Source organism: Cyprinodon tularosa, unplaced genomic scaffold (assembly GCF_016077235.1).
Source record: "Cyprinodon tularosa strain WSP-4 unplaced genomic scaffold, ASM1607723v1 ctg580, whole genome shotgun sequence".
Classification (NCBI taxonomy): domain Eukaryota; kingdom Metazoa; phylum Chordata; class Actinopteri; order Cyprinodontiformes; family Cyprinodontidae; genus Cyprinodon; species Cyprinodon tularosa.
Window position 1 is genome coordinate 244,637 of NW_024039319.1, and position 27,597 is coordinate 272,233.

Genomic DNA, 27,597 nt, shown 5'->3' on the forward strand with positions numbered 1-27,597 from the left:
GAAAAACAGCCCGATCTCCAGCATCTATAAACAAGGGTGTTGATGGAAGCAGCACAGCTGATGTTTCTCTCCAGGATGGAGTTCAGTTATTTACAGTTGTGAGAAATCTAACCTGTTTAGCCAGATAACCCTGAGGTGGAGGAGGATTTCTCGTTTGAGTTTCACGCTTGAAAATTGGGCATCAATCCAAAATATCTGCAACATGCCTGCCACAAGCTCACTGCGACACACTGCTGCGGGATTATAACCAGCCCCACACAGCATCAGAGCACCCGGAGAGGAGCATTTGAGCGTATGGGCGTCCGAGCGTTTCAGGCTGGAGTTCAGAAATCTGAACTTTTGCAGCTTGACGCCGAGCGCCAACCAAACGGAAAAGCTAATCCTGAAGATTTTTAGGAGATAGGCAATACATAACAGACATCGCATGCACATGAATGTTTCCACAGCAGGAGTCAAACCGAACTAGGCTGACCTGGTCAGTATGAGTGACTTTCTGCCACACACCCGCACTAGATCAGGAAAGCAGCAACACCGTAGTTTGAGTCCAGCGTTACGATAGGTGTCCTGCTAACACCTACTGTTTTTTTCTTTGCACACTCAAGCTTTCTTTTTTCTCTCACAATTTTGAGACTAAAATCAAGAATTCTGTTTGTCTGATTTTAAATTCTGAATTATACGTGTGTTAAAAAATAAAATGTAAGTATCTGTTTATCAGTATTGAGATGGACAGAATGGCTGTAGTCCTTTGGGATCGGAAGTATAGGGAACTTATATGGGTTGAACAAAAGTGTAATGAGAGTTAAAGGAATAGTACACCCAAAACATGCTTAGCCTTCATTTTCTACTCCCCCCCATGCTGAACAACACTCTGGAGTACTTTTTTGATATCTCAAATGCATCTGGAGATCTGGGAGGCTTCTTGCTGTCTGCTGACATTCAAATAATGGAGGTCTATGGCGCCCGAGGCAGAAAGGTCCATAAAAGTCCACAAAAACGTGTCAATATTCCTCCATACTGCTCGTCCAATGTATTCCAAGTGTCCTGAGTGGGTAGCGTCCAGAATTTACTCGAAACGAAGTCATTCAGAATGTTTTTAGAGCATAAACAGTAGTGTATAGGATTTCCTAAAAGCGCGTTCAGGAGTCTACGGAAACCGCGGCAGACCAAACCAGATGAAAGTGCGCATTTAGCGTCTGCTCTGCCGATAATGCAAGCGTAGAAGAAGAAATGTGCTGTTTACCTGTGCAAAGAAAGAAACAACGAAAGAAAAATGTCTGAGGACTTCAGTGTTGAGGAAGAGCATGAGTTCTTTGCCGAGCTGAATGCGCACTTTCATCTGGTTTGGTCTGCCGCGGTTTCCGTAGACTCGTGAACGCGCTTTTAGGAAATCCTATACACTACTGTTTATGCTCTAAAAACATTCTAAATGACTTCGTTTCGAGTAAATTCTGGACGCTACCCACTCAGGACACTTGGAATACATTGGACGAGCAGTATGGAGGAATATTGACACGTTTTTTGTGGACGTTTATGGACCTTTCTGCCTCGGGCGCCATAGACCTCCATTATTTGAATGTCAGCAGACAGCAAGAAGCCTCCCAGATCTCCAGATGCATTTGAGATATCAAAAAAGTACTCCAGAGTGTTGTTCAGCATGGGGGTGAGTAGAAAATGAAGGCTAATCATGTTTTAGGTGTACTATTCCTTTAGGCTTTGAGGAACCCCAAAAGTAGTTTTTCTTTTAAATATTTGTTTTGTTTACTCAGATTTAGAGTTACAAAATGACACACAGTATTTCCTGCCTCGAGGTCAGACCTGAACCAGTTGACCACACCAAAAACTATCCCACCAACCGTTTAAGTCAAGATAGTGACCAAACTAATCTCTTTTGAGGATATTTTCCAGTACCTAAAGTCTATTATTTATTTTTTTTCATGAGAAGTTACTGTGGAATACTGTCAATAATTAGATCTAACAGGTAAGGCAAGTCGTCATTATTGTGGAACAATAAAGGGAGTTTCTATTCAAAATATACTTTAACATGTCTTTAGTCAAAAGAAATGATGGCTTCTTTAGTGTTTAGATCTATTACAGAGGGTTTGGTTTTTCATCTGCAGACGAAGGAGACGTCAGGAGCCTGATGAGGCCCTAACGCCTGAGCAGCATCACCAGCAGAGCGAGTTGAAGTCTGCCATCAGATCAGGCTGTCAAGAAACACCTGCTTTGATCTCAGCTGAGAGCATTGGTTTTACATTTTAAAGAGCTGCAGGCTGCCTCTGATTGAGAGTCTCTTCAGCCGAGGAAGAGATGAAACGTTGCGGCAGAAGCTCACCAAGTTCACTTGTTACGTCACTTCTGCTGGCAGATGTCATGGAATCTACAACTGGTTGCTTTAGTCGACGCAGTTTGGGCGAAAAGATTAGTTTGTTCCTGAAAATGGAGGAATGATACAGATAAGGAATTATATTAAAAATGGATGAATCACTTGAATCTTTACATTTTCAAATTGCTAAAAATTCGTCAGATAAAGCTAATAACGAGAAAGCCTTTGCTCGGTTGTGTTCTGTGACTAAAATGTTTTCTACAAGCTCATATCTGTCATAGCAGGTTGAGCAATGTGGCTGTTTAAACAAATACTGAAACTGCTGCAGCTTTTAAGAGAGAAAGTTGCAACCCTTTGCTTTCTAATGCAATGAATTAATAGATAATATGGGAGCATGGCTGCTTGTGTTGATGCAGGAGCTTTAGCACTTTTCTTTTTTGGAGCATACAGGCGTATGTTAATAGAACTAAATAAAAGTAATCTGCTTCCAGAATCATATTAGGAATCTTCATAAGTTTGTGTTTCAATAATACAAAAACTATACACTAAGAGGCAGGAACTGAAACTATGCTTTTAGAAGAATCAGAAAATCAAAGTGCAACACAATTTAAAAGATTTTGGTCCCCTTATGAGATCTCTTTGATGAACAGAAACACAAGAAATGAACCGAGCTTTCCACCTCTCCTTTATTTCCTATTTCACTCAGTTTGACTCTTTGAATTTTAGTTGCAGAGGTGAGAAGCATTACCGTCGTGATTCAACAGCTTTGATGTCTGGGCCTGAATAAATGCTGATCTCTAACACCCTGAAGGGAAAAATTATGTAGATCTACATGTGAAATGTGTGAAAAAAGAGGGATGACAAGCTGCAGCATAAAATGAGAGAATGCATCATATATTGATATAATTACTATTATTTAGTTTCTTTCCTTTCTCAGATCATTACGTTCCACCAATCTTTACTTATTATTTGTTTTCATCTGCACCACCTTCTACTTATGAGGTTCTGTTTGTTTCATTCCTCACAAGTGAATATTGCTCACCTGATTGTGCAAAGTCCATGCAAGGCTCCAAAGAACAAACACCTTTTCTCACCGAGTTTCCTCCGTCTAGCTGTTTTCTGCAAAGTAGGTTCTCACTGACAGACTTGGCATGCTACACTACAGATGGACTGTCAATAAATAGGCTAGAAGCCAAAATAAGGCCATGTAAGTATCAGGCCAAATAGATAACTGATCTGCATAATTTGATAACTTGATACTAGAATAAAATATCAAACACTTTCTGATATAATGGTTATAATAATAATAATAACAATAATAATAATAAGTTCTAAATAAAAAGCAAAGAAAAACTACCTGGATTCTTTTGTAAAACAGTAAATCCTGTTTAAATATTCATTTTGACTCGATTAAACAAGAAATCTAAAGTTCATTACACAATAATTCATTATTTTAGACAGAAAAATTTCATAAATAATGATGTGAAGAACTAAAGGCATCTTTTTGGATGGGCTGAGCTGCCACTCAGGGCTTAGACCCTCCCAGCCCATAAATGGCCAGCGTCGGCGTAGTGTAGGAGCAACTAACTTAGATTGCTTCAATAGGACAGCTATTGGTGTGATTACCTTACTAACTAAACATTCTGCTAACCAGTGTTGTTGTCAAGACCATCTAACCCGAGACCAAGACAAGACCAAGACATTTAGGGTCCGAGACCAAGTCAAGACCAAGACCAGCACCAGTATGTGACAATAAAATGTGAAACATGATCATAATCACAAAAATGGATCTAAAAAAACCCACATTCACATAAAAACACCTAGATATTTAACACACAGAACTGGACTAAACATTAACATCTTTATTTAGTACTTCTGTGTAGTAAGCAAAGAATTTCAAACAATTAATCAAAGTCGATCAAAACTGTATTTTCACTGCCGTTCATGAACAGTACAAACATTTATGTTGTTTTTAAATGTGCTATTTCAAAACAACATGCAAAATTCTGTAAAATGTGTAAAACTGAAAAAAAAAGCCAATCGTTTCTCTTGTTTCTCTCTCATACACAGATTAAAGCTATATTATATAACTTTTCTTAAATAAATCTATATCTGTCACCAAGTTGTGAAAATATGTTATGAGACAGATAATTTGTTGAAAAAGTAGATTGATCTCCTTCACTGCATTTACCAATGAGACTATGAGGTTATTGCTTGGATTTGAATCCAAGCATCCAATAAAAAGAAGGATCTTAAAGGAACTGATAATATTCTGATGATTAGCGTTATTTCCACAGTTGTGGTCTCGACCGGTCTTGAAATAAAATGCCGAGTCCTCTGCGCCAAAGACCGAGACCAAATGCGGTCAAGTCCGAGATGAGACCGAGACCTTTAAAAAACACTGCTGCTAACATCATTAGCTGCAAAGTTATACTGTTTTATGCTAATGGTAAAACACACATTACTCAGTAATTGACAGACAGACAATGCATTTCCAAAACATGAAGTTCTCCTGTTAACAGCGTTATAAATTTATGATTTGTTTAGTTTTTTTTGCTTTGCAAATATGTGCCTACATGGAGACGGGTGAGAAGGGTGAGGGAAAGGGCGGATCAGGGGAGGGTCCTATTTAATGAAGCAAGGTTAGTGAGAATCCAGGGTAAGTTCAGGGGTAAACTCCCGCATACCCTGCTCAGTAGCAACCCTGAGCTGTTCATCTTTTTTTGCAGTGATCTGGATGACCCTTTTGGGGTTTAATGGCAAATATTCCGATGATATCTCCATTAAAAAAAGTTTTTTAGATGTTTTATATTTTGTAAAGGAATATCTCTTCTTGTTTATTTTTCTTTAAATAAACACATCATATTGAATATTTTTAGAAACCACAAAATAAGATTCAAATGGTGTATCGTTATGCAATTATGTGTAAAGCATGAAATGTTGGCAATATGAAGATGGCCTGCAATATAAAATATATTTTTTAAATATTTTTTTTTTAAATCAGATCAATAAATACTGCCTGTAATGTTGAACCTAGATAAACACCTGGCAGGCCTAAACAGGGTGTGTTCCAACTACAGAAGAATCAGGAGAATGGAGTACTGGGCCCTTTAATAAGGGCCGTTAGGTTTATGTATGACCAGTGTGAGCGCTTGGTCCGCATTGCAAGCAGTAAGTTGGACTCTTTAACTCAGCAGTAAGTCTAAGTCTCACTTCCAAGTCAGAGTTAGACTCCGCCAAGGTCGCCCTTTGTCACCGATTCTGTTCATAACTTTTATGGAGAGCCAAACTGTTGAGGGGATCTGCTTTTCTTCTCTGCTATTCTTGGCTGACGTGGTTCTCTTGTCTTCATCGGGATGTGATCTACAGCTCTCGCAAGAGCGGTTAGCAGCTGAGTGTGAAGCGGCAGAGATGAGGATCAATGCCTCCGAATCTGAGACCATGGTCTTGAGCCGGAAAAACTGTAGAGTGTCTAATCCACTGGTGAGGTGTTCCAGGCACGTCCCAATGGTAGGAGACCCAGAGGGGGGCCCAGGACACGCTGGAGGGACTATGTTTCTCGGCTGGCCTGGAAACGCCTTGGGATTTCTCTGCAGAAGCTGGCCAAAATGGCTGGATAGAGGAACATCTGGGCCTCCCTACTGAAGCTGCTTCCCCTGCGACCCGACCCCGGATAAGCAGAAGAGGTGCTCTGAGTAAGTTGCAAGTACCCGAACGTTACCAACAGACTGCCACTCTGGGCAGTCTCTCTGAGCAAGACCAGGGCACCGCACAATGGCCGCCCACTGCTCCTCAAGAGGATGGGTTAGACTCAGAGATAATTTTCCAATGCAAGATCAATAAAGTTAATTTATTATAATTATTCAATTATCACAATTTGCACAAAACTCATACTCTTAGATTTGTCATGTATATTTTTAGAATCACTCAATTCTCACTTACAAAGCATTCAATCACTTTTATTTATCATTTGATGAAAAAAGTATATATCATAAATATTTTAATGATTTCAAATAGATAACAATTTAACTAATATTATGGGATAAACATTTTTTATCCTATAATTTATGAGAAGTCTTATTGGTGTAAATCATTTCATCATAGTGAGACAAAAACATTTCAATGAGTCTCATTCACTCATCATTCACCTGTGTAACAATCATGACTAGAAGGTATACAGCCATGCTACAGCAGAGCAATCAATCAACCAATACCATCATTCTACTTTGTTTTTTAAACCACCGTCGAAATCTCCACAAAATGAGAAGAGATAAACACACCTGACTGAAGAAGACAATTACTCGTTCTAGACTCTCTGCAAGAACAAAGAGAGAGCAAGAATAGCTTTGTATGCAAATCAGGCCCAACCGCCAACTCCACCTCCACCAAAGGTAAAAAAATAAAAAATACAGAGATCAAAGGCAGCGGCTGACATGCCGCAGACAGTGCAGCAAAAGGCTGATTAGTTAAGCAGTAACTAGCTCTAATCCTGCGGTGGAGCTGCAGCTGAACATCAGCGCGCGCAACCTCATGCATCTCAGACATCAGAATAATGTTGATGCAACATTAATGCTATATAATCAGCACAGAGTTACAAGGAGCTTCAAAGAAAATAAAGAAAAATGAAAGCTTGCAACTGTGAGAACAAAGATCTGATGTAAAATCTGACACAAAGGAAAACTATGGGATGTTTTTTTTCCAGGCTTTAAGCCTGAATATTTAGCTGATTCCCAGTAATGAATAATGCATTAAGTTATCATAACTATCTGCAAATAGCCCTTCTATGGATGGAAGTAGATGTCAATTTGTGATGTTTTGGAGTAGGACCAAAGTGCAGGGTAGATGTTGGGCACTGTGGAAAGAAACAAACAAAGCAAAACCTCCCAGAAACAGAAGAAGCATGGATGGAGAAACAGGCAGTAGTAACAGAGAGGGTAACTAGAAGACCAAACGGAAAACAATGGGCGTTTTTATGCTGCGGGGGCGTGCAGGGTGGAAGAGGATGTCTCTGTTAATCAGGAGACAATGTGGAAAAGCTGAGGCAGAAGTTAAGCTGAGGGAAGATGAGTATTAGCACAGTATTTAAGAGTATTTCTGATACATAGATGCGTGCTTAGTGATCTGTATGCCCTTGTACTGCTACGGAATCTGCACTCAGGCTTCAGATGGACATTCTGCCAGGGATTTCATGAAGCTCAGCCTGCTCAAGTTAGCTCTCTGCTGGTTCTGATTCCTCGGATCGTCCTCCTGTCATCAATTCTCTATTTATGTTCGGGTCAGGCCAGTTTAATGGTCATCAGGACGGTTTAACAGCTGAATGCACCTACTGAGAAGGTACAATCCGCTGACCTAACAAAACCCAGGGCTTGCACTAAAAGACAAATGGAAATGTTTGAAATGGTGGCGGGGGAGTAGATCCAGGCCAGGAGGAGCCATTGGAAACGGGCATTGGATTCATGTCATCTTTGACGGAGAAGCCGTCATCAGCAGGGCCTTTGTTAAAAGTCTGTGTCAGCATGCGTACACGCATACGCACAAACAAATACACTATTTGCTAAAATTAATAAAGAACATTTTATTTCTCATTAATGTACACTCAGCACTCCATTTTGACAAAAAAAAAAAAAATGGGGAAATTTTTTGCAAACGTATGACAAAAGAAAAGAATTTAATATCATATCGTCATAAGTATTCAGACCTTTTGCTCATTATTGAGAAGAAACACGATTTTGAGCTAGCACAGCCATGAGTCTTTTTGGGAATGCTACAACAAGTTTTTCACATCTGGATTCTTCCTTGCAGATCCTCTCCAGTTCTTTCAGTTTGGACGGCGAGCATTGGTGGACAGCCATTCTCAGGGCTCTCCAGAGATGCTCAATTGGGTTTAGGTCAGGGCTCTGGCTGTGCCAGTCAAGAATGGTCACAGAGTTGAACCCAAGTCTCTCTTTTGTGATTTTAGCTGTGTGCTTAGGGTCATTGTCTTGTTGGGAGGTGAACCTTGGGCCCAGTCTGAGGTCCCGATCACTCTGGAAGAGGTTTTCTTGCAGGATATCTCTGTACTTGGCCGGAATCATCTTTCCTTCAATGACAACCAGTCTTCCTGTGCCTGCAGCTGAAAAACACACCGATAGCATGATGCTGCCACCACCATGTTTCACTGTTGGGAATGTATTGGGCAGATGATGAGCGGTGCCTGGTTTTCTTTACACATACCACATAAAATTAAAGCTTTTTTTGCAAACTCTAAGCGGACCTTCAAATTTCCCGCACTGAAGAGAGGCGTCTGTCAGGCCACTCTGCCGTAAAGCCCCGACTGGTGGAGGGCTGCAGTGATAGTTGACTTTGTGGAACTTTCTCCCATCTCCCTACTGAATCTTTTTTTTTTTCTCTCACCATTAGTGGCTAATTTCTTCCACAGTAGGCTGACAGGAAAGGAGATATGAGAGAAGGGGAGAGACATGCGGCAAAGGAACACAGATTGGATTTGATCTGGGGATTCGAACGGATTCGGACTAAAGCCTCCAGGGTCGTGCGAGCTAACCGCTGCGTCTCCTCCATGCCCAAGATCCAAGTATTTGTTGTCAGTTCACTGCACTGATCTTAGGTATGAGCGGATCTGGATCTGAAAAATGTGTTGATTTACATCCAAAACCAGAGAAAAGAACCCCAGAGAGATGCTTTGTTTCAAAATCCAAATAATTGTGACTATATTTCAAAGTATAACACAGCCTCAGGATGGCTTTTCAAAATCAGATGCTTATGGGTTAAATATTAGCATGTGGGTTAATTATATATTCAGATGATCGTTACAAAATAAACTCACCAGAGCAGGAAGAAAAACAATATATCTGAGGTGAGAGCAAAACTAAACTATACCCAGTGTCTGGATGGAAGAGTTAATGATGTTATTAAAAGTGATAATAATTTCATTTTTGACAGGATCCAGAATTCAGGAGGATAATTATGACAAGACAAACTTTCAGCCTCTAAGATTCATCACAGAGAGAAACAACTAGAGATAGGTAAAGGTGCCAAAGACTGAATACAATACAAAGATGAAGGTTTTATTGTTTCTAATGACGTTGAGACTGAGAACTCCTGAGGGGCAGAGATGCCAGCATCGTCCCAAAGAAGATAGAAAGGAAAAAAGAAAGAAAACAACAGGATATGGAAAATGAAAAAACGCTGAACTGACAGTGAAAGACCAACAGCAGACAAAAAGGAAAAAATTAAAAGAAAGATACTCTGTTTTTACTTTAGAGGAAAAGTATTAGTTGAAATGTCAAAGGCTCCATTAGAGACGGCTCAATATAGGCTACTTTAGAATTTTTTTACTGTACTATGAACGTCCCATTTTTAATAAATACAAATATGTAAGTAAGTTATAAGTTTACATATATAAATTACCATATAATACTTTAAATTAACACGATTTTCAAATAAATCCTCCATCCCTTTTGCAAGAAATGATCTACTACATTCTTAAAGTTGTAGCTAGTAGGGCTGGGCAATTAATTGCATTTGCAAAAACATCGATTTAATAAAATTTATAAAATGAAGTTTTATAATTGCAGAGGCATTTAGTTTTAGTTCAATTATATTTAACAAGATTAAAACCCTAAATTTCTCACTCCAGCTGTTGAGGTAGCATTAAAACTCTTAGTGGGTTTTCCTCCACACAGAAAGGTCGAGAGAGTTGCAGTTACCACACAGACCCATACATGCAAGTAGAAGTAAGCATTTATAGAAACAAAGGTTACACTAAAATTCTGGAACAATGGACTCCTTTCACTGCAAAAACGATCCAGAAATAAGTAATAATGTCTAAAATTTTGTGTATTTACCCTTAATTTGAGTAGGTAAATAAGATTATTTGCCAATGAAATGAGTATTTTTACTCTGAAAATAAGATAATTAGATAATATGCACATGAAATAAGACAATGCTATATTTTTTTCTCATTTTAAATGTAAATTGTCTCGTTCCATTGGCAAATTGTCTCAATTACCACCTCAGTTCAAGAAAAAATGCACTTATTTTGGGAAAAAATTACTTATTTAGATTTACATTTTTTGCAGTGTTGAAGCAAGCTTTCAAAAACAGAAAGTCTGCGATTAAACATTTACAAGCTTGGGGTTAGTATAAAGGAAAATCAAAATAAAATCGCAATCGTAAAATCGGTGGAAAACATGTACAATTTAGATTTTTGGTCCAATTGTTCAGCCCTAATAGTTTTCAATCCTTTTCTGCCAGGGTTGTCAGATCTGCCCATTTCCAGCCCAAACACAATGTTAAACCACACACCTCAATAAAAAAAAATACTGCATAAATTCCTCTGAACCTTCTCCTAAACTGCAAAACTAAAACACCTAATAATAAACGAACCAAGGCTCTGCTGTATTATAGAAACTGCCAATTAATCACGATTAATCCAATTAGATGTTTCAGGCCTAATACGTTATATTGTTGACGTTATAATTAATATCTTTTAACTGATTTTTTTTTTTTTTCAAAAATATGGATAAATGGATGTTTGTGGTTTAACTGCCCTTTAGAACAACACACCTGCTTTTTTAACACATCAGCTTACATTTACTAAATGTATAGATATATGAACATGTGATGATCAAGTTTCACATTAGTTTCAGTGTCAGCTGTGATCTTAACACACTAGATAGACAGAATTAAAAGAATTTTAGCAGTTTTGGCAGCACTTTCTCCTCTGTTGGTTTGCTGATTGTGTTGAAAAGTGATTCAGTTTCTTATTGTTGTTCAACTTGTTGTATTTGTAACAATCAAAAAACTTTCTGATTGTTTGAGTTAACCTATGAAACACTAAAATATAATTTCATGTCCTTATGAAATTTCGAGCACACATACTTCCGATAATCAGGACAAAAGCAGCGTTGGAACAAAGACAAAAATTTAGCTGCATTCCACCTCAAATTGTATAAAATAGAATTTCAGCACTTATCATATGAGATTAACCCCAGTTTGGTCACTTATCAGACACCAAAACCATTTCAACCAAGAAGCTCACTCTAACTCCCAGCTGTCTCTGACGAGCTTTAGAGACATCTGGGTTTTTCATGGGTGTCAAATCTTTAGTGCTGTGCCAAGACGCTGGTGTTAATGGTATTTTGGATTCAGCCGACTCACTAGTTTTAAGTTTCACCCTCCCAGTCACAATATGCAAGCAAACCAGTTTGCCTGCTGTCACTCGACTAGAAAGTACTCGAAGGCATTTCTCGGCAGGAATCTGACACACTTTGTGTCACCATTACACAAATGAAGATCCAAAAATGGATCAGAGAAAAGTTTCCCCAAAATCGATTTTTTTTTTTTATATACATCACATATCTTCCGATTAAATCAAGTCAGAAGAACTTGCTTAGAATCATTTATCAGATGATTTACCAAGTTTGCAGAAAAGGAAAACGAAGCCTTTGTTAAATTACATTTTAATCAGATTCCATTATTAATTTCCCAACTTTACAAACATCATATGTGCCTGATTAGTGTCAGACCCATAGACTCAAGAAATCCTTTAGATACAACCTGTATGACAACATTAGTGAAATTATCACAAAAAGACGATCTATCATCAAGGGAAGGGTAATAAAAACATTTCTAATACATTTCGACTCCTCAGAACCACAGTGAGAACCATAACCAACATACCAGGAACTTTAACGTGGTTAGAAACCACAGGCAGCTTTTAAATTGAAAGTCTCTTTCAAAAAATCCTGAGAGTAAGAACATTTTTTATTTCATCTTTGAAAAGGAGCAAACTGTCTGACTGATGTTTACATCAAAGCTCCACATTGGTGTAGTATTTTGCATCAAAATGTTGGGAAACGTGAGTCAACTCTATTATGGCGCATCATAAGAAGACAGAGGAGAATAAGAATAAAGATCAAAACTTAACCTGTGATCATTAGTAATTTTTTACTTTCATTTTCAAACACCATTAACGACAACTGGAAATGTCTTAATCCCGACCAGTTTGAGGGAGCTGTTACTAGGGATTCCCAGTGGTACAACTGGCCTGAATTACAGCAATAAAATGTAGGGTGCTCAATGCAGTCTTTAGTTTACGTCAATGGAGAAAGCTTAGAAGCATTAGAGAATTATCTCAAGAGAGACTTTCCGCATGTGGAGGCATTATGCAGTTTGGTTCAGTCCACTAGCATCTTTCTTTTGTACATTTCTCAGTCATTCCCTCCAATAATGGCAATACTCAACAATTCGCAGAATTCCGGATGGAAATAAAGATTCCATGATTTTATGTTAATCAACTTGCCAAACAATTTCCAAGTACCTTCTTTCCTTTCTAGATTGCTGAGGAGGGGCTCAATACCTACATTGGGGTCAACATTTCAGCCCCACCTAAGATTTTGTTTTTTTCAGAAACTTTAAGCTTCTACAGGACAACTGTCAGGCAGATATGATGAGGTGGTTGGCTCTTCCTCTAGCTCTGACGGGATTTATGAGTTCCTCTATGTCTTTCAGTATGTCCAGATTTATATTCCACTTAAATGCTTTAACAAATCTATAAAAGTGTTTATTTGGAATAATAAGACGCCCTGTTTAAAGAAATATTCATTCTATCAAAAACCAACATGGGCCTTGCTTTTACTAATTTTAGTAGCTATATATGGGCCTGTAATATTGTGACGTTCCTTAACCAATTCTTCCAGCTTTGTCCTCTAGGTTTGAGTGGAAAGAGCATCACCACGTTTCCTTGGACTCAGAAGAAAAGAAAGGCCCATGTCACATCAAATGATCCCAAAGACAATTGGGAAAACATTCTGTAAACTGACCTCAAAGAAAGGCTGTGCATTCAGTTAAAGGTGCAGAACCAACACAGCATTAGAGAAACGGAACCAGTGAGGAATGCATTGCTGCCTCAGGACCAAAGGTTAACCAAAAAACTCTCTATAGATCCTAGTCATGAAACATTGAAATAATGAATCAGAGCCTTTTTTTGTTCACAGCTTTATGTAAAGATCACATCTCAGTTCTAACTTTTATAATTTTTCTGAAGCTGTTTGGAAATAAGGACATGCTCTAAATATTTCAAATGCTATAGGTTGACGTAGAGGAAGTTTAGGTGCAAATGAGAAGTCATCTATATTCTGTGAGAATAACAAACAATCCTGTGATTGTGTTTCTATCTGGCTAAACATCCAGGAGCTGAAAGAACCAAACTCAGCGTCTGCCCCTCCCAAAGTTTTATTTATCCGTCTGTATTTACTTTGCTATGGCCTTCTCTGCGATCCCTCCCGCAGCTGAATGTCTCAGTAAGAGAAAGGCGATCCACTCTTCTCCACTTCCACACAGCTCACACACACTCACTGTGATCCCCCCCCACCCCTCCTCCTGAACAGCTGTTACGTAACCAGCTCTGCCCTGAGAAACTCAATGAAGCACCATCTGAGCGCCTCTCCTTCTGCCTGCATACCAATAACAGGCTGCAGGAAAGTCTGCGGCTCACAGGGGACGTGACCTCACATGCTGTCTTTCACTTCCTGTGTGGGTGCCATTACTTCTAACAGAGAACTCTAATAAGGTGCAGAAGCTGATCTGACAGGTATGATGGGATTTATTTGAGTGGCAGTTATAGTAAAGTTTCTAAACTTCCCTGAGAAGCAGAGGACATTCCGAACACAGAGGCTGAATTAATTGTTGGCAATTAAATGATGAATCTCATTAATGCACTGGCTGCCCTGAAACCATTTAACACCGACGGGAGAGCTGTTGTTCACCCTTCCATTAATCTATTAATCCAACCATGCATAATTCACTCATCTACTGATCAACAAATCTCTTTGACCATACATATTTCCATGATTATCCATTCCTCTGCAAGCATCATCTATCCATCTATGATTAAATGCAGGTTTATTTCTGATATAAAAGATAAGGGTGACATCAGCATGAACAAATGGCTTTAGATGGGATCCATACTGCTATTTCTGTCAAGTTCTGCAAAGAAACTGACCACTTTTCAACTGTATAGTGAGTTAAAGCTACTGGGAAATTTGTTTTATTGTGACTAGAAACAAGCCAGAGGAAAACTTGTATTGCATTTCATAGATTACAGCACAAAAAGTTGAAGGTTTGCAGCTCGGTGGGCAGCACGCTGTGGCTGACCTTCAGCTGATTGAAGAAGTTCAATTGTCTCCCAGACAGAGTGGAGTGTTTGCTGTCAGTGAGGACAGAATGAATCATCTCTGCGCTTCGCCTCCGTGTTTGAAGCCTGGCTCATGGGTTATTAGGCAGATGATCTAATCAGCCCTACCTCTGCCTTGGCTGGACCCGGAGGATCCGGAGCGGCTGTGCGTCCTCTCCGGCGCAGCGTGCGGGGTCTCCGTGGCTGCTGTAGCGGTCTGACAGCGACTCCTTCCCGCGTCAGTCACTGAATCCTGCGGGGATGGCTCCATCCAGGGACCGAAGGAAATCCAATAAAAATGAGCAACAATGAAAAAAGGCACCAAAAAAATAGAAAATCCTGAAAGGTCAGTTGCTGATTGTTTAAGTAAAGGAACCGGAGAGCAGCCAGTCTGGAGCGGGAGAGGAGCGGCTGACAGGGCGCAGCGTGGAGGAGAAGGAGCCGGGCAGAGAGAGAGTGAGGGCGGCGCTGCGGAGGGCTCTGCCCACCCTCTCTGGAGGCTCAGACCCGAACAGGATCGCCAGAAAGTCATGGAGTTAAAAGTTTTACAGTGAAATGTAATGAAGAGGATTAGGGCCACTGAAAAAATAAAAAAGTTAACTGATTTTTTAATTTTATTTCAGTATAATATAAGGAAAAAAGTCAGAATTCCGACTTTAATCTCATAATCCCGACTCTAACCTCAGAATTCTGACTTTAATCTCAGAATTCTGACTCTAATCTCAGAATTCTGACTTTAATCTCAGAATTCTGACTCAAATCTCAGAATTCTGACTTTAATCTCAGAATTCTGACTCTAATCTCAGAATTCCGACTTTAATCTCAGAATTCCGACTTTAACCTCAGAATTCCGACTTTAACCTCAGAATTCCGACTTTAATCTCATAATTCCGACTTTAATCTCATAATTCCGACTCTAATCTCAGACTTCCGACTTTATTCTCAGACTTCTGACTTTATTCTCAGAATTCCGACTTTAATCTCAGAATTCCTACTCTAACCTCAGAATTCTGACTCTAATCTCAGAATTCTGACTCTAATCTCAGAATTCTGACTCTAATCTCAGAATTCTGACTTTAACCTCAGAATTCCGACTTTAATCTCATAATTCCGACTTTATTCTCATAATTCCGACTTTAATCTCAGAATTCTGACTCTAATCTAAGAATTCCGACCTTAATCTCTTAATCCCGACTCTAAACTCAGAATTCTGACTTTAATCTCAGAATTCTGACTCTAATCTCAGAATTCTGACTTTAATCTCAGAATTCTGACTTTAATCTCAGAATTCTGACTTTAACCTCAGAATTCTGACTTTAACCTCAGAATTCCGACTTTAATCTCATAATTCCGACTTTAATCTCAGAATTCTGACTCTAATCTAAGAATTCCGACCTTAATCTCTTAATCCCGACTCTAACCTCAGAATTCTGACTTTAATCTCAGAATTCTGACTCTAATCTCAGAATTCTGACTTTAATCTCAGAATTCTGACTTTAATCTCAGAATTCTGACTCTAATCTCAGAATTCTGACTTTAATCTCAGAATTCTGACTCAAATCTCAGAATTCTGACTTTAATCTCAGAATTCTGACTCTAATCTCAGAATTCTGACTTTAATCTCAGAATTCCGACTTTAACCTCAGAATTCCGACTTTAATCTCATAATTCCGACTTTAATCTCATAATTCCGACTTTAATCTCATAATTCCGACTTTAATCTCATAATTCTGACTCTAATCTCAGACTTCCGACTTTATTCTCAGACTTCTGACTTTATTCTCAGAATTCCGACTTTAATCTCAGAATTCCTACTCTAACCTCAGAATTCTGACTTTAATCTCAGAATTCTGACTCTAATCTCAGAATTCTGACTTTAACCTCAGAATTCCGACTTTAACCTCAGAATTCCGACTTTAATCTCAGAATTCTGACTCTAATCTAAGAATTCCGACCTTAATCTCTTAATCCCGACTCTAACCTCAGAATTCTGACTTTAATCTCAAAATTCTGACTCTAATCTCAGAATTCTGACTCTAATCTCAGAATTCTGACTTTAATCTCAGAATTCTGACTTTAATCTCAGAATTCTGACTCTAATCTCAGAATTCTGACTTTAATCTCAGAATTCTGACTTTAATCTCAGAATTCCGACTTTAATCTCAGAATTCCGACTTTAACCTCATAATTCCGACTTTAACCTCATAATTCCGACTTTAATCTCATAATTCCGACTTTAATCTCATAATTCCGACTCTAACCTCAGAATTCTGACTTTAATCTCAGAATTCTGACTCTAATCTCAGAATTCCGACTTTAACCTCAGAATTCCGACTTTAACCTCAGAATTCCGACTTTAATCTCAGAATTCTGACTCTAATCTAAGAATTCCGACCTTAATCTCTTAATCCCGACTCTAACCTCAGAATTCTGACTTTAATCTCAGAATTCTGACTTTAATCTCAGAATTCTGACTCTAATCTCAGAATTCTGACTCTAATCTCAGAATTCTGACTTTAATCTCAGAATTCTGACTTTAATCTCAGAATTCTGACTCTAATCTCAGAATTCTGACTTTAATCTCAGAATTCTGACTCTAATCTCAGAATTCTGACTTTAATCTCAGAATTCCGACTTTAACCTCAGAATTCCGACTTTAACCTCATAATTCCGACTTTAATCTCATAATTCCGACTTTAATCTCATAATTCCGACTTTAATCTCATAATTCCGACTCTAATCTCATAATTCCGACTCTAATCTCAGACTTCCGACTTTATTATCAGACTTCTGACTTTATTCTCAGAATTCCGACTTAAACCTCAGAATTCTGACTTTAATCTCAGAATTCTGACTGAATTCTGCTTGATGCTAACAAACAGCGTTAGCATCAAGCCGTTGCCATGTTTGTTATAAAGACTAAACTAGGTCTTTTGTTTTAACCACCTTCTGCTCTTCCCTGAATTAAATAGCATCTTTGTGTTAAATAGCATAGCATCACGTAAATCGTCGCCTAATTCTGTCATTTTCCACCAATGTGTTACTGGCCCTCCCAAACAACTTTGTCAGTGAAGCTGCGTGCCCCCACATCTCTTCCTTCATGATGCCCATCTACATTACGATCCAAAATTCTGAGATTAAAGTCAGAATTCTGTGATTAAAGTCAGAATTCTGAGATTAAAGTCAGAATTCTGAGACTAAAGTCAGAATTCTAAGATTAATTTTCTCATATTATAGTGAAATAAATTTTAAAATCAGCTAACTTCGTTTTTATTTTTTCAGTTAGGATACACCCCATCCGAGCAAAAAGAAGAATGCATTTGTCTGCCACATAATGAGGAGTCTTGGAATCCGAGTAGAGACCTGGGAGCTGCACTATGACGTAATCGGCCTGCCAATCTGGCCTTCGGAGGATGCAGCCGGAGGATGAATTAGAATTCAGCCATAGTCTTTATCTTTAGGTTTCTACTCCAAACTGAAGTGCCCTCTACAGTGCTGAGGATGCGCTACATGTGCTCTTTTTCTTTCTGCTCCTGCCCTTCAAAAAGTTTGTGCACGCCACTGCCCCTGACTGCTGTTAACTCTAAGGTGAGCTCACTGCTCAGAAGTACCTGACAGAGGCCTTACCATAAAAAGCAAAGCAAGAAAGAAACACTGCACCAACTTTTTAAAAGACTAAATTGTGAATAAATTATCTATGTACTCCTTACTGTACTTTTGATATTGGAAATACTTCAACCTAAAGCTTCCACTGCTCAAAGTTCAACAAACAAATTCAACAAACATTCACAAATGACCAAACTGTGATTTTCTCCTCGATGTTGGACTCTCCCGCAGCCTGATTTGGTTGTGCACCCCACAGCCTGTCTTACTGCCTTCCTCTTCACCTTTTCATCATCGTAGATTTTTTTTTTTTGCCCAAGAGCTCAAATTGCCTGGAAGAATTTTGCAGGCAAACATTGCTCCAGATTTCATCATCCTAATTAGTTAAGATGAAATGAAAGAGCTGAGTTTTATGACTATTTAGAGGAGCGAAGCAGCTGGCAGTTCTCGTTTACCTGCAGTAAAATGCCTAAGGAGCTCTGCTTGCACATTTAGCTCATTTCTGTCTCATTGAGGTGTGAAAGAACCCATCTCCATAGCATGCAATGTGCAAACGTTAAACAGTCCAGGTCCATCCAGATAAAATAAACCTACAGTATGATGTTTACGATCACCTTTAAATAACATCTGAACAGAATATCATGTTTAAATATATAAACAATGAGAACACTTTGAATGACTAAAACTAAACTAATACAGAGTGTTGTGAAAATGGTTTTTCCAGCCCAGTTGTTTTCTAGTAGTCCTGTCATTGCCAGAAGAACAAGATGTTGGGAGCATTGCTTTATTTTGAAAATGATCTGAGCTGCAGGCTCTGACCTCTGGATGGCTTTGCTGGGGTGCCCACATCTAGAATGAGGGGCAGCCCTTTTAATTCATTCACACTTGGATATAAACTGTTGTTCTGTAAAGTGATGTATGAAATTATGAGCGTTGATTTACTGGGATACTTGATTTTTTTTCTCTGAATGCCCTAGTTTTCCCATTTGACATACCCTCATTTTATCATTTTTTTTATTTTTTCACCTTTGATTTTGACACCTTTGCTTTCACAAGCAGACCATTATGACTGTTGTCATAAGTTTACCCTTGATACTTGTGCATTTAACTTTTTTTGAAAATTATTTAGGGAGTAAAATTGTATACAACAGACAGCCAGAAAGAAAGTTTAGAAAGAACGAGGGGATAGGAACTAAAGGGAGCATTAAAGAGATTGAGATGAGAAAGATTGCATGGAAAGAGAAAATAAAGCCACAGAAGATATATAGTAATTCCCAGACGCTTGATTCCATAACTCCCATTTAAACTGCTTGGTCCTAGTCATCAGTGCCAGATTATTCTTTAGCCTTTGGTGTGAGAGTCTTTCTAGCTTAACTTATTGTGTTCTGATTGCCTGATCCTGACCAGTTTCTTTGAGCCTGCTTGCCCCTGTTCTGATCTGTTTGCCTGACCTGTCTTCGGTTTATGTTGGATTCTACTGTTGGCTGAACCTGGATCTTACTCTTGACTTCCCCCTCTGGATTATCCTGCCCTCCTCTGTCATCTGCTTTGTTCTGATCTCCAGTAAGTTCTGTGTCCTTCAAGGAATCGGTACCTGGAACTGTCAGTGCCACAAGCGCTGTCTTGTCAGCTCACTGGATGTTATCAACCTTGTTCTCAGGGTACGGACTGAACTCTAAACCAGGTTAGTGATTCACGTGTTCAGATCATCCTCTGTCAGGTTTTCGTGGTCACTAACCTGTGTTTCCTCTTGCAAGGGTTACCTGCCTTGGATGCCCTAGCCGATGCCGTTGCAGATCCACAAACTATCCATCATTGCTTTAATAAATCCTTTTTGAATTATTCCACTTTCTGTCTTGCCTGAATGCTGTGAACTCTGTTCTGAATCATTTCAAAGGCACAGTCCAGGCAGCCACCAGGAAAGCTATACCACACACTAGAAGTACCCAACCTTTTGCCTAGAGTACCATCAGCACGCCAGCAGACAAAGGAACGTGACTGGTTGGGAGCAGAAAAAGAGGGGGAGGATGCAGTGGGTGGGGCGGACTTTATGGGAGACAAATACTCCAACAACAGCAAGAGGGCAAAGACGATTACAGAAAGGTTGGTTGAATCTATTGCTGTTGACAAACAGCCCATCCCAGTAGTTGAGAGTGTCGGACTTAGACATCTGCTGGAAGTTTTGGACCCACGCAACACTCTGCCCTCGAGACACTACATTGCGACACAGCCATACCACGGCTATACAGCAAAGTTGGAGAAACAATACAAAGTCACTTCAATCTGAATGTTGTTGTTAGTTTCACTACTGATATTTGGAGTGCACGCATTTGCACGATGTCCCTACTGCAGTGTTTTTCAAACCTGGTCCTCAAGGCACCCTGCCCTGCATGTTTTAGATGTTTCCCAGCTTTCACACACCTGTTATCAATTGATAGCAAATTATCAGGCTTTGCTGAACTGCAATCATCTGAATCAGGTGTGCTGAACCTCAGAAACATCCAAAACATGCAGAGCAGGGTGCCTTGAGGACCAGGATTGAAAGCACACTGCCCTACTGAGCCTCGCGGCACACTGGGTTGATCCCGAACACGTTTGACATACTATACCAAGTCAGGTTTTTTTTTTTTTTTACTTCTGTATGAAATTTAAAAATGACGCTGACCTTTAATTCTCTGTAAGATTTAGATTTCATGGGATTTACAATAATAATTCACAATGGTAATGCTTATTGATACAATATTTGGTCTTAAAAAAGTTGAGTTAATTGCTCAAAATTTATTTTAGTTTCACTTAATTACTAAAGGCAAAGTATTGGATCAGGACTCGAAACTGGATTGGATTTGAGGTAAACAGATCAGATCGGGATCAGAGGCCGAAATTGCTGACTCTACATGACAGGTTTTATTTATTTCTTTTCTGTTCCTAATAGCATTTTTTTTTTAATATATCTATAAAAAGGAAACATAATAGTTCTGAAAAAAAAGTTAGTTAATAATAATAATACGGTAATAATAATTTAATAGAAATAAAAATAAGAAAAAGTGTTAAAGATTTTTGGGGTCCACAGCATGGAAAAGTTCAGTAAGTGAGTTTTGAGACCACCGTGTCACAAGAAAAACCTCAAAAACAAATCACCTTAGCAAAGGACGTTTTCCAGCCGGATTTAATTTGTGCAACCAAGTCTAGAGCCAATCGTTTTTTTAAGCAAGAGTTTTTTTCCAGCTTCCACCTGACACCACCTGGTGAGAAAACATGTTTTTTATCGCCATATATCATGATTAAAACCTTGATAGTCTTCCTCACCTGATGTATAGTGGGAGAAAACTGCAAAAAAAAAAAAAACATAATTTAAGCAGCATGACTTATTAAAATGCGTCCTGCATGAAAAGAAAAAAAAACTGACTATTAATGCACGCCATTATAATTTAAAGCCTCCCTTTGTAGTGCGTTTCATCAGCGCCGGGTGTGATGAAATGATCGTGACACTCGATTAGACATTAATGTGGAAATTAAAACATGTGCACGAGATTCAGTTTCATTGCACAAATATTTGGAAAGGTTATAATTTGATTCTCAGCAAAGTTCAGCTGTTTTACTTTTAACATAAAAAAGAAATAAAAGAAACCGTTTTATTTTTTATGTTCTTTTTATAAAACATAGTCACCCACCAAAAGAATTAAATTATCTAGTAAAATATTCCTTTTAAACTCATATTCATTTCTGATCCTATTTCAAAAGAACCTTGTCTGGCAACATGAAGAAAAAAAAACATATGATTTTATAGTAATGTGACTAGTGACTTGTTTTTTTTTGTTTTTTATTGGACAGTAGGCTGACAGTAAAGGATGCATCTTGAAGAGAAAATACAGACTGCAGTCAATGTTGATTCGTACATCAGTGATTTTACAATGTATGCCACTTCACTTTTGTAGATAAGGGAGCTTTACCCAAAAAACCCACTGGATCATATTTGGTGTAACATCCAACAGAAAAAACATTTCGAATGACTGTAGCAATTAAAACACATTAAAGCAGAATGGGCTGTTCAGATCGCTTACAATCCTATATGACTGCGTACAGATGGCAGACGTGTTCACAAGTCATTTTTTGCAAGTCCAAGTCAAGTCTCAAGTCTTGAGAAGGCCTGTCGCAATGATCAATTAATCACAAAATAAATTCTAATCACTTGATTAATTAAAAAAAGTGCAATAATTTTCGTGCTTGCTTAGACTTAGACTTAGACTTGACTTTATTAATCCCTTGGGATTACTCCCTTCGGGAAATTGTATTTCCAGTAGCAGGAAAAATTGCACATACAAGAAAATAGAGGATGTTTAGACACAGTATATACAATAGAAAAAAATAAAAACAATTAAATAAGGTGTAGGAAGATGTATTGGGGGATAAGGATAGACAAATAAATACAGAGGGCTATAGCAAAAACATTGACTTAAATGAACAGTTATGTAGTGTATTGCACTTGAATGGTTGAGAAAAAAAGAGTGTCCAGATTATAAAAACCAAAGCGAGTAACTACAACTCCTTCACTTCTGTTCTCTAAAAAACTCTATTTCCTACTCCCCCCCAGAGAGGAGTTATAGAGCCTGATGGCATGAGGGACAAAGGAGTTCCTGAGTCTGTTGGTCCTACATTTGGGAAGGAGCAGCCTCCCACTGAACAGGCTCCTCTGGTTGCTGATGACGGTGTGTAGGGGATGACTGACATTGTCAATAATGTCCAGCAGTTTGTCCAGTGTCCTCCTCTCTGCTACCGTCACCAGTGAGTCCAGTTTCATGCCGACCACAGAGCCGGCCCGCCTGATCACTTTATCCAGCCTGGAGGTGTCCTTCTTAGATGTGCTGCCCCCCCAGCACACCACAGTGTAAAAAAGGACGCTGGCAACCACAGACTGGTAGAACATCCACAGCAGTTTGCTGCAGATGTTAAAAGATCGCAGCCTCCTGAGGAAGTACATCCTACTCTGTGTCTTGCCATACAGGTGGCTGGTGTGTGTTGTCCAGTCCAGTTTATTGTCCAGCCACAGCCCGAGGTATTTGTAGGAGTCCACAACCTCCACCTCAGCTCCCCCTAACAGAACTGGTCGTGGTCTTGGTCTGGACCTCCCAAAGTCGATGACCAGCTCCTTCGTCTTAGAGGTGTTGAGCTGTAGGTGGTTGGTGTGGCACCATGCAGTGAAGTCCCTCACCAGACTCCGATACTCCTCCTCTCTGTCGTCCCTGAGGCACCCAACGATGGCTGTGTCATCGGCGTACTTCTGGATGTAACACAGCTCCGAATCGTAACAGAAGTCCGCGGTGTACAGGGTGAAGAGAGCAGGGGCTAGCACTGTGCCCTGGGGGGCTCCTGTGCTGCTGACCACAGTGTCAGACGTGATGTCCTTCAGCCTGACATACTGTGGTCTGTCAGTGAGTGTCAGTGAAATCCAGTGCACCAGGTGGGGGTCCACACCCATCTTACTCAGTTTGTCATGGAGCAAGGGGGGCTGGATGGTATTAAAGGCACTGGAGAAGTCCAAAAATAGAACCCTCACAGTGCCACTTGCTTGTTTCTCCTTGTGTTTTCATCTCCGGCACTGAGACGGTATAGCTTGGTCCACCGCTTTGTTTACAACAGCCACCTGCCTGGCACTGTGACGTGCTGAAAAATGTGTTGCAGGCTATGATGTATACATTTGTTTAAATGTATTTATTATACAAATTTGTACAGCATTGGAAACATAATAATTTGACCTGAATCTGATGCTGGTTCAATCATTTATGAGAGTTGGGGATATTCACTTCTCACCCTGGACCAGGAGGGTTTTAAAAGCCTATATTCCTTAATAAAATAGAATAACTTACCTACATTTTAGATTATTCAGGAGGTCTCAGCTTTTATTGGTAAATATTTCTAGCCGGTGCAAAGCAAAACCAAATTGTGTCTGAGTTTCCAACTTGCAACTAGAATGAGCTCAGACATTTTTTCCAGACCCATAAATTTAAAGAACAAATGTTTGTTCTGCTGCCTGCAGAAGCTGATTGTTTCAGAGGATATAGCTTTTTCTGCGCTTTGGTTTCACAGCTCAGAACTCTGTCTCAATAATTAATACATACAGACGGGTGCTGAATTATTGAAGTAGGCTGTTAGTACAATGAAAACTCAAGCTCTGCTACTCTAAGGGCAGTTTGGATGTTTTTTTTGTTTTTGTTTTTTTCTTCTTCAAAATTCTCAGTGCTATTTTCATCAGATGGATCCTTGTGTGGGCTGGTTTCATGGTCTTTGCTGTCAGATTTTTACACATAAACACGTTTCCTGGTTGTGATTTACCAGAAGAATCTGACCTTGACTCTCTTATGGCCTCTTGATGAACGCTGGGAATGATTGAAAGTCTGCCCCAACATTTAAATAGAAGCAAATATCTCCTGCAATTAGTATTTACTTTAGTCAACATTGCTGCTGCTGCTGAAAGGAGATCCTGGCATTCAATCCCAGCCTGTACTCATTCTGCATGCATGTACAGGTGCTGGTCATAAAATTAGAATATCATGAAAAAGTAGATTGATTTCAGTAATTCCATTTAAAAAGTGAAACTTGTATATTATATTCATACATTACATACAAACTCATATATTTCAGATGTTTATTTTGTTTAATTTTGATGATTACAAATGACAACAAATGAAAATCTCAAATTCATCATATCAGAAAATTAGAATATTACTGAAGACCAATAAAAACAAAGGATTTATAGAAATGTTGGCCAACTGAAAAGTATGAACATGAAAAGTATGAGCATGTACAGCACTCAGTATTTAGTTGGGCCTCCTTTGGCCTGTATTACTGCAGCAATGCGGCGTGGCATGGAGTCGATCAGTCTGTGGCACTGCTCAGGTGTTATGATAGCCCAGGTTGCTCTAATAGTGGCTTTTAGCTCTTCTGAATTGTTGGGTCTGGTGTATTGCATCTTCTTCTTCACAATACCCCATAGATTTTCTATGGGGTTAAGGTCAGGAGAGTTTGCTGGCCAATTAAGAACAGGGATACCATGGTCCTTCAACCAGGTACTGGTAGCTTTGGCACTGTGTGCAGGTGCCAAGTCCTGTTGGAAAATGAAATCTGCATCTCCAAAAAGTTGGTCAGCTGCAGGAAGCATGAAGTGCTCTAAAACTTCCTGGTATGTGGCTGCGTTGACCCTGGACCTCAGAAAACACAATGGACCAACACCAGCAGATGACATGGCACCCCAAACCATCACTGACTGTGGAAACTTTACACTGGACTTCAAGCAACGTGGATGAAGTGCCTCTCTTCTTTTCCTCCAGACTCTGGGACCTTGATTTCCAAAGGAAATGCAAAATTTACTTTCATCAGAGAACATGACTTTGGACCACTCACCAGCAGTCCAGTCCTGTTTCTCTTTAGCCCAGGCAAGACGCTTCTGACGCTGTCTGTGGTTCAAGAGTGGCTTGACACAAGGAATGCGACAGCAGAAACCCATGTCTTTCATACGTCTGTGTGTGGTGGTTCTTGAAGCACTCACTCCAGCTGCAGTCCACTCTTTGTGAATCTCCCCCACATTTTTGAAGGGGTTTTGTTTCACAATCCTCTCCAGGGTGCGGTTATCTCTCTTGCTTGTACACTTTTTTCGACCACATCTTTTCCTTCCCTTCGCCTCTCTATTAATGTGCTTGGACACTGAGCTCTGTGAACAGCCAGCCTCTTTAGCGATGACCTTTTGTGTCTTGCCCTCCTTGTGCAAGGTGTCGATGGTCGTCTTTTGGACAACTGTCAAGTCAGCAGTCTTCCCCATGATTGTGTAGCCTATAGAACTAGACTGAAAGACCATTTAAAGGCTTTTGCAGGTGGTTTGAGTTAATTAGCTGATTAGAGTGTGGCACCAGGGGCCATCAATTTTGAACCTTTTCACAATATTCTAATTTTCTGATATGATGAATTTGAGATTTTCATTTGTTGTCATTTGTAATCATCAAAATTAAACAAAATAAACATCTGAAATATATGAGTTTGTATGTAATGTATGAATATAATATACAAGTTTCACTTTTTAAATGGAATTACTGAAATCAATCTACTTTTTCATGATATTCTAATTTTATGACCAGCACCTGTATGTTTGTCCCATCTATGTAATGAATCTCTACATATACTCCAGCTTTTTCCCACAACCCATGCGTTAACTGGTCTTTCCAAATTACCTTTGATGATGAGAGTGTGCCTCACATCGCTGCCGTCTATTTTGCCTTTCGCTGGAGATGGGAAGAGACAGGAGACTGGCAGCAGTCCTTGCAACTAAAGGGGGGTTGAGGCTTTTTGCAAAAACACATTAAGGCTTCTTCTTGCTTTCTCCGTGTTGTATTTACCTATTTATTTTTTTATTTTTTTTATTTAAGGACAAATGTGGTGAGGGAAGTAGAAATCTTATCGCCGTTATTAGGCCTTATTTGACGGATCTGTATGGGGGAGAGCGGGCTTTATGGGTGAGGAGTGAGAATTAGTGATGGTTTAGTATGAAATTTGACATCAGCCAGCTTCTGAGGGATCAAGTTTAAAGGAGGAGTCACACTTATTAGAAAAATATATATTTTTATTTAATCCAATAATGGAAATTACAAAATACTGACCTCATAAAAGGAGGTGAAATAAATAATGTGAGCTCGGGCACAAATGTAAATAAAGAAAGCCGGGGCACAAAGACATACCTGACTTCACAGAGGAATGATGCTAAAGGCTGCATATGCTGGCCGATTGGACCATTAGCACACAATAGGGGTAACTAAACAGAATTAATCTGTAACCACACCAAACAGAACAGCACAGCAACATTTATTAATAAACTAAACACCAAAAAAGAAGAGGAAAAGTCCTTAACATTTAAAATAAATTTTCACTTCAATGAAAAAAGAGCAGGAAGTGGTGGTGCAGTCCAATCAGTCTATTGTTTTTGGCCATGGATTCAAACAGGTCTCTGGCTTTCATCGCCCGTATGCTCTGTCACTTAGCAACCATGACAGTTAACCCACCAAGCAGCCAAAGAATGGATACTCAACTTCTCACTACTTTTCTAGATGCTAATTACATTTTCCAGGAGCTTCAGCAGCAGTACCGTCCTCTCAAGTTTAGATTTATAGTATCCAGACGGCAGAGATATTGGAATCTGAGCTTAAATATCAGCCAAACCCATTTACACAGGGACAGATAATAAAGCCAACCAAACACTACCCGCCACATATCTGACCCAATGACCATTTAAAACAACTAGTTTCATTCATTTCAGATAGAACTATTCACCACTGTTTGGCGCCAAGTACCCTTTTCCTCTGAGCACGGAGCAGCCTGCTTGCCTGGACTCACAATTAGTCCTGGGATACCCAAGTCTAAGGAGGATACAGAGGAACTGTCCTTCAAAACAGGAAAAAAAGAAAGTTGCATTTGTCGGCTGCATAATGAGGAGTTTTCCAATCTGAACAGAGGA

General features: G+C 39.3%; 1 protein-coding gene across 2 annotated transcripts in view; it reads right to left on the bottom strand.

Annotated features, from left to right (window-relative positions):
* The window catches only part of LOC119797370 (nuclear receptor ROR-alpha A-like), a 93,401-nt gene extending 78,472 nt beyond the window's left edge, over positions 1-14,929 (bottom strand). The window contains exon 1 of one of the 2 annotated variants that reach the window (XM_038306427.1): positions 14,628-14,929. In XM_038306427.1, the coding sequence (XP_038162355.1) occupies positions 14,628-14,769 (142 nt within the window). In that variant the 5' untranslated portion in view covers positions 14,770-14,929. The remainder of the gene's footprint in view (positions 1-14,627) is intronic. The other variant, XM_038306428.1, reaches the window with a different exon arrangement.
* Positions 14,930-27,597: the final 12,668 nt, after the last annotated feature.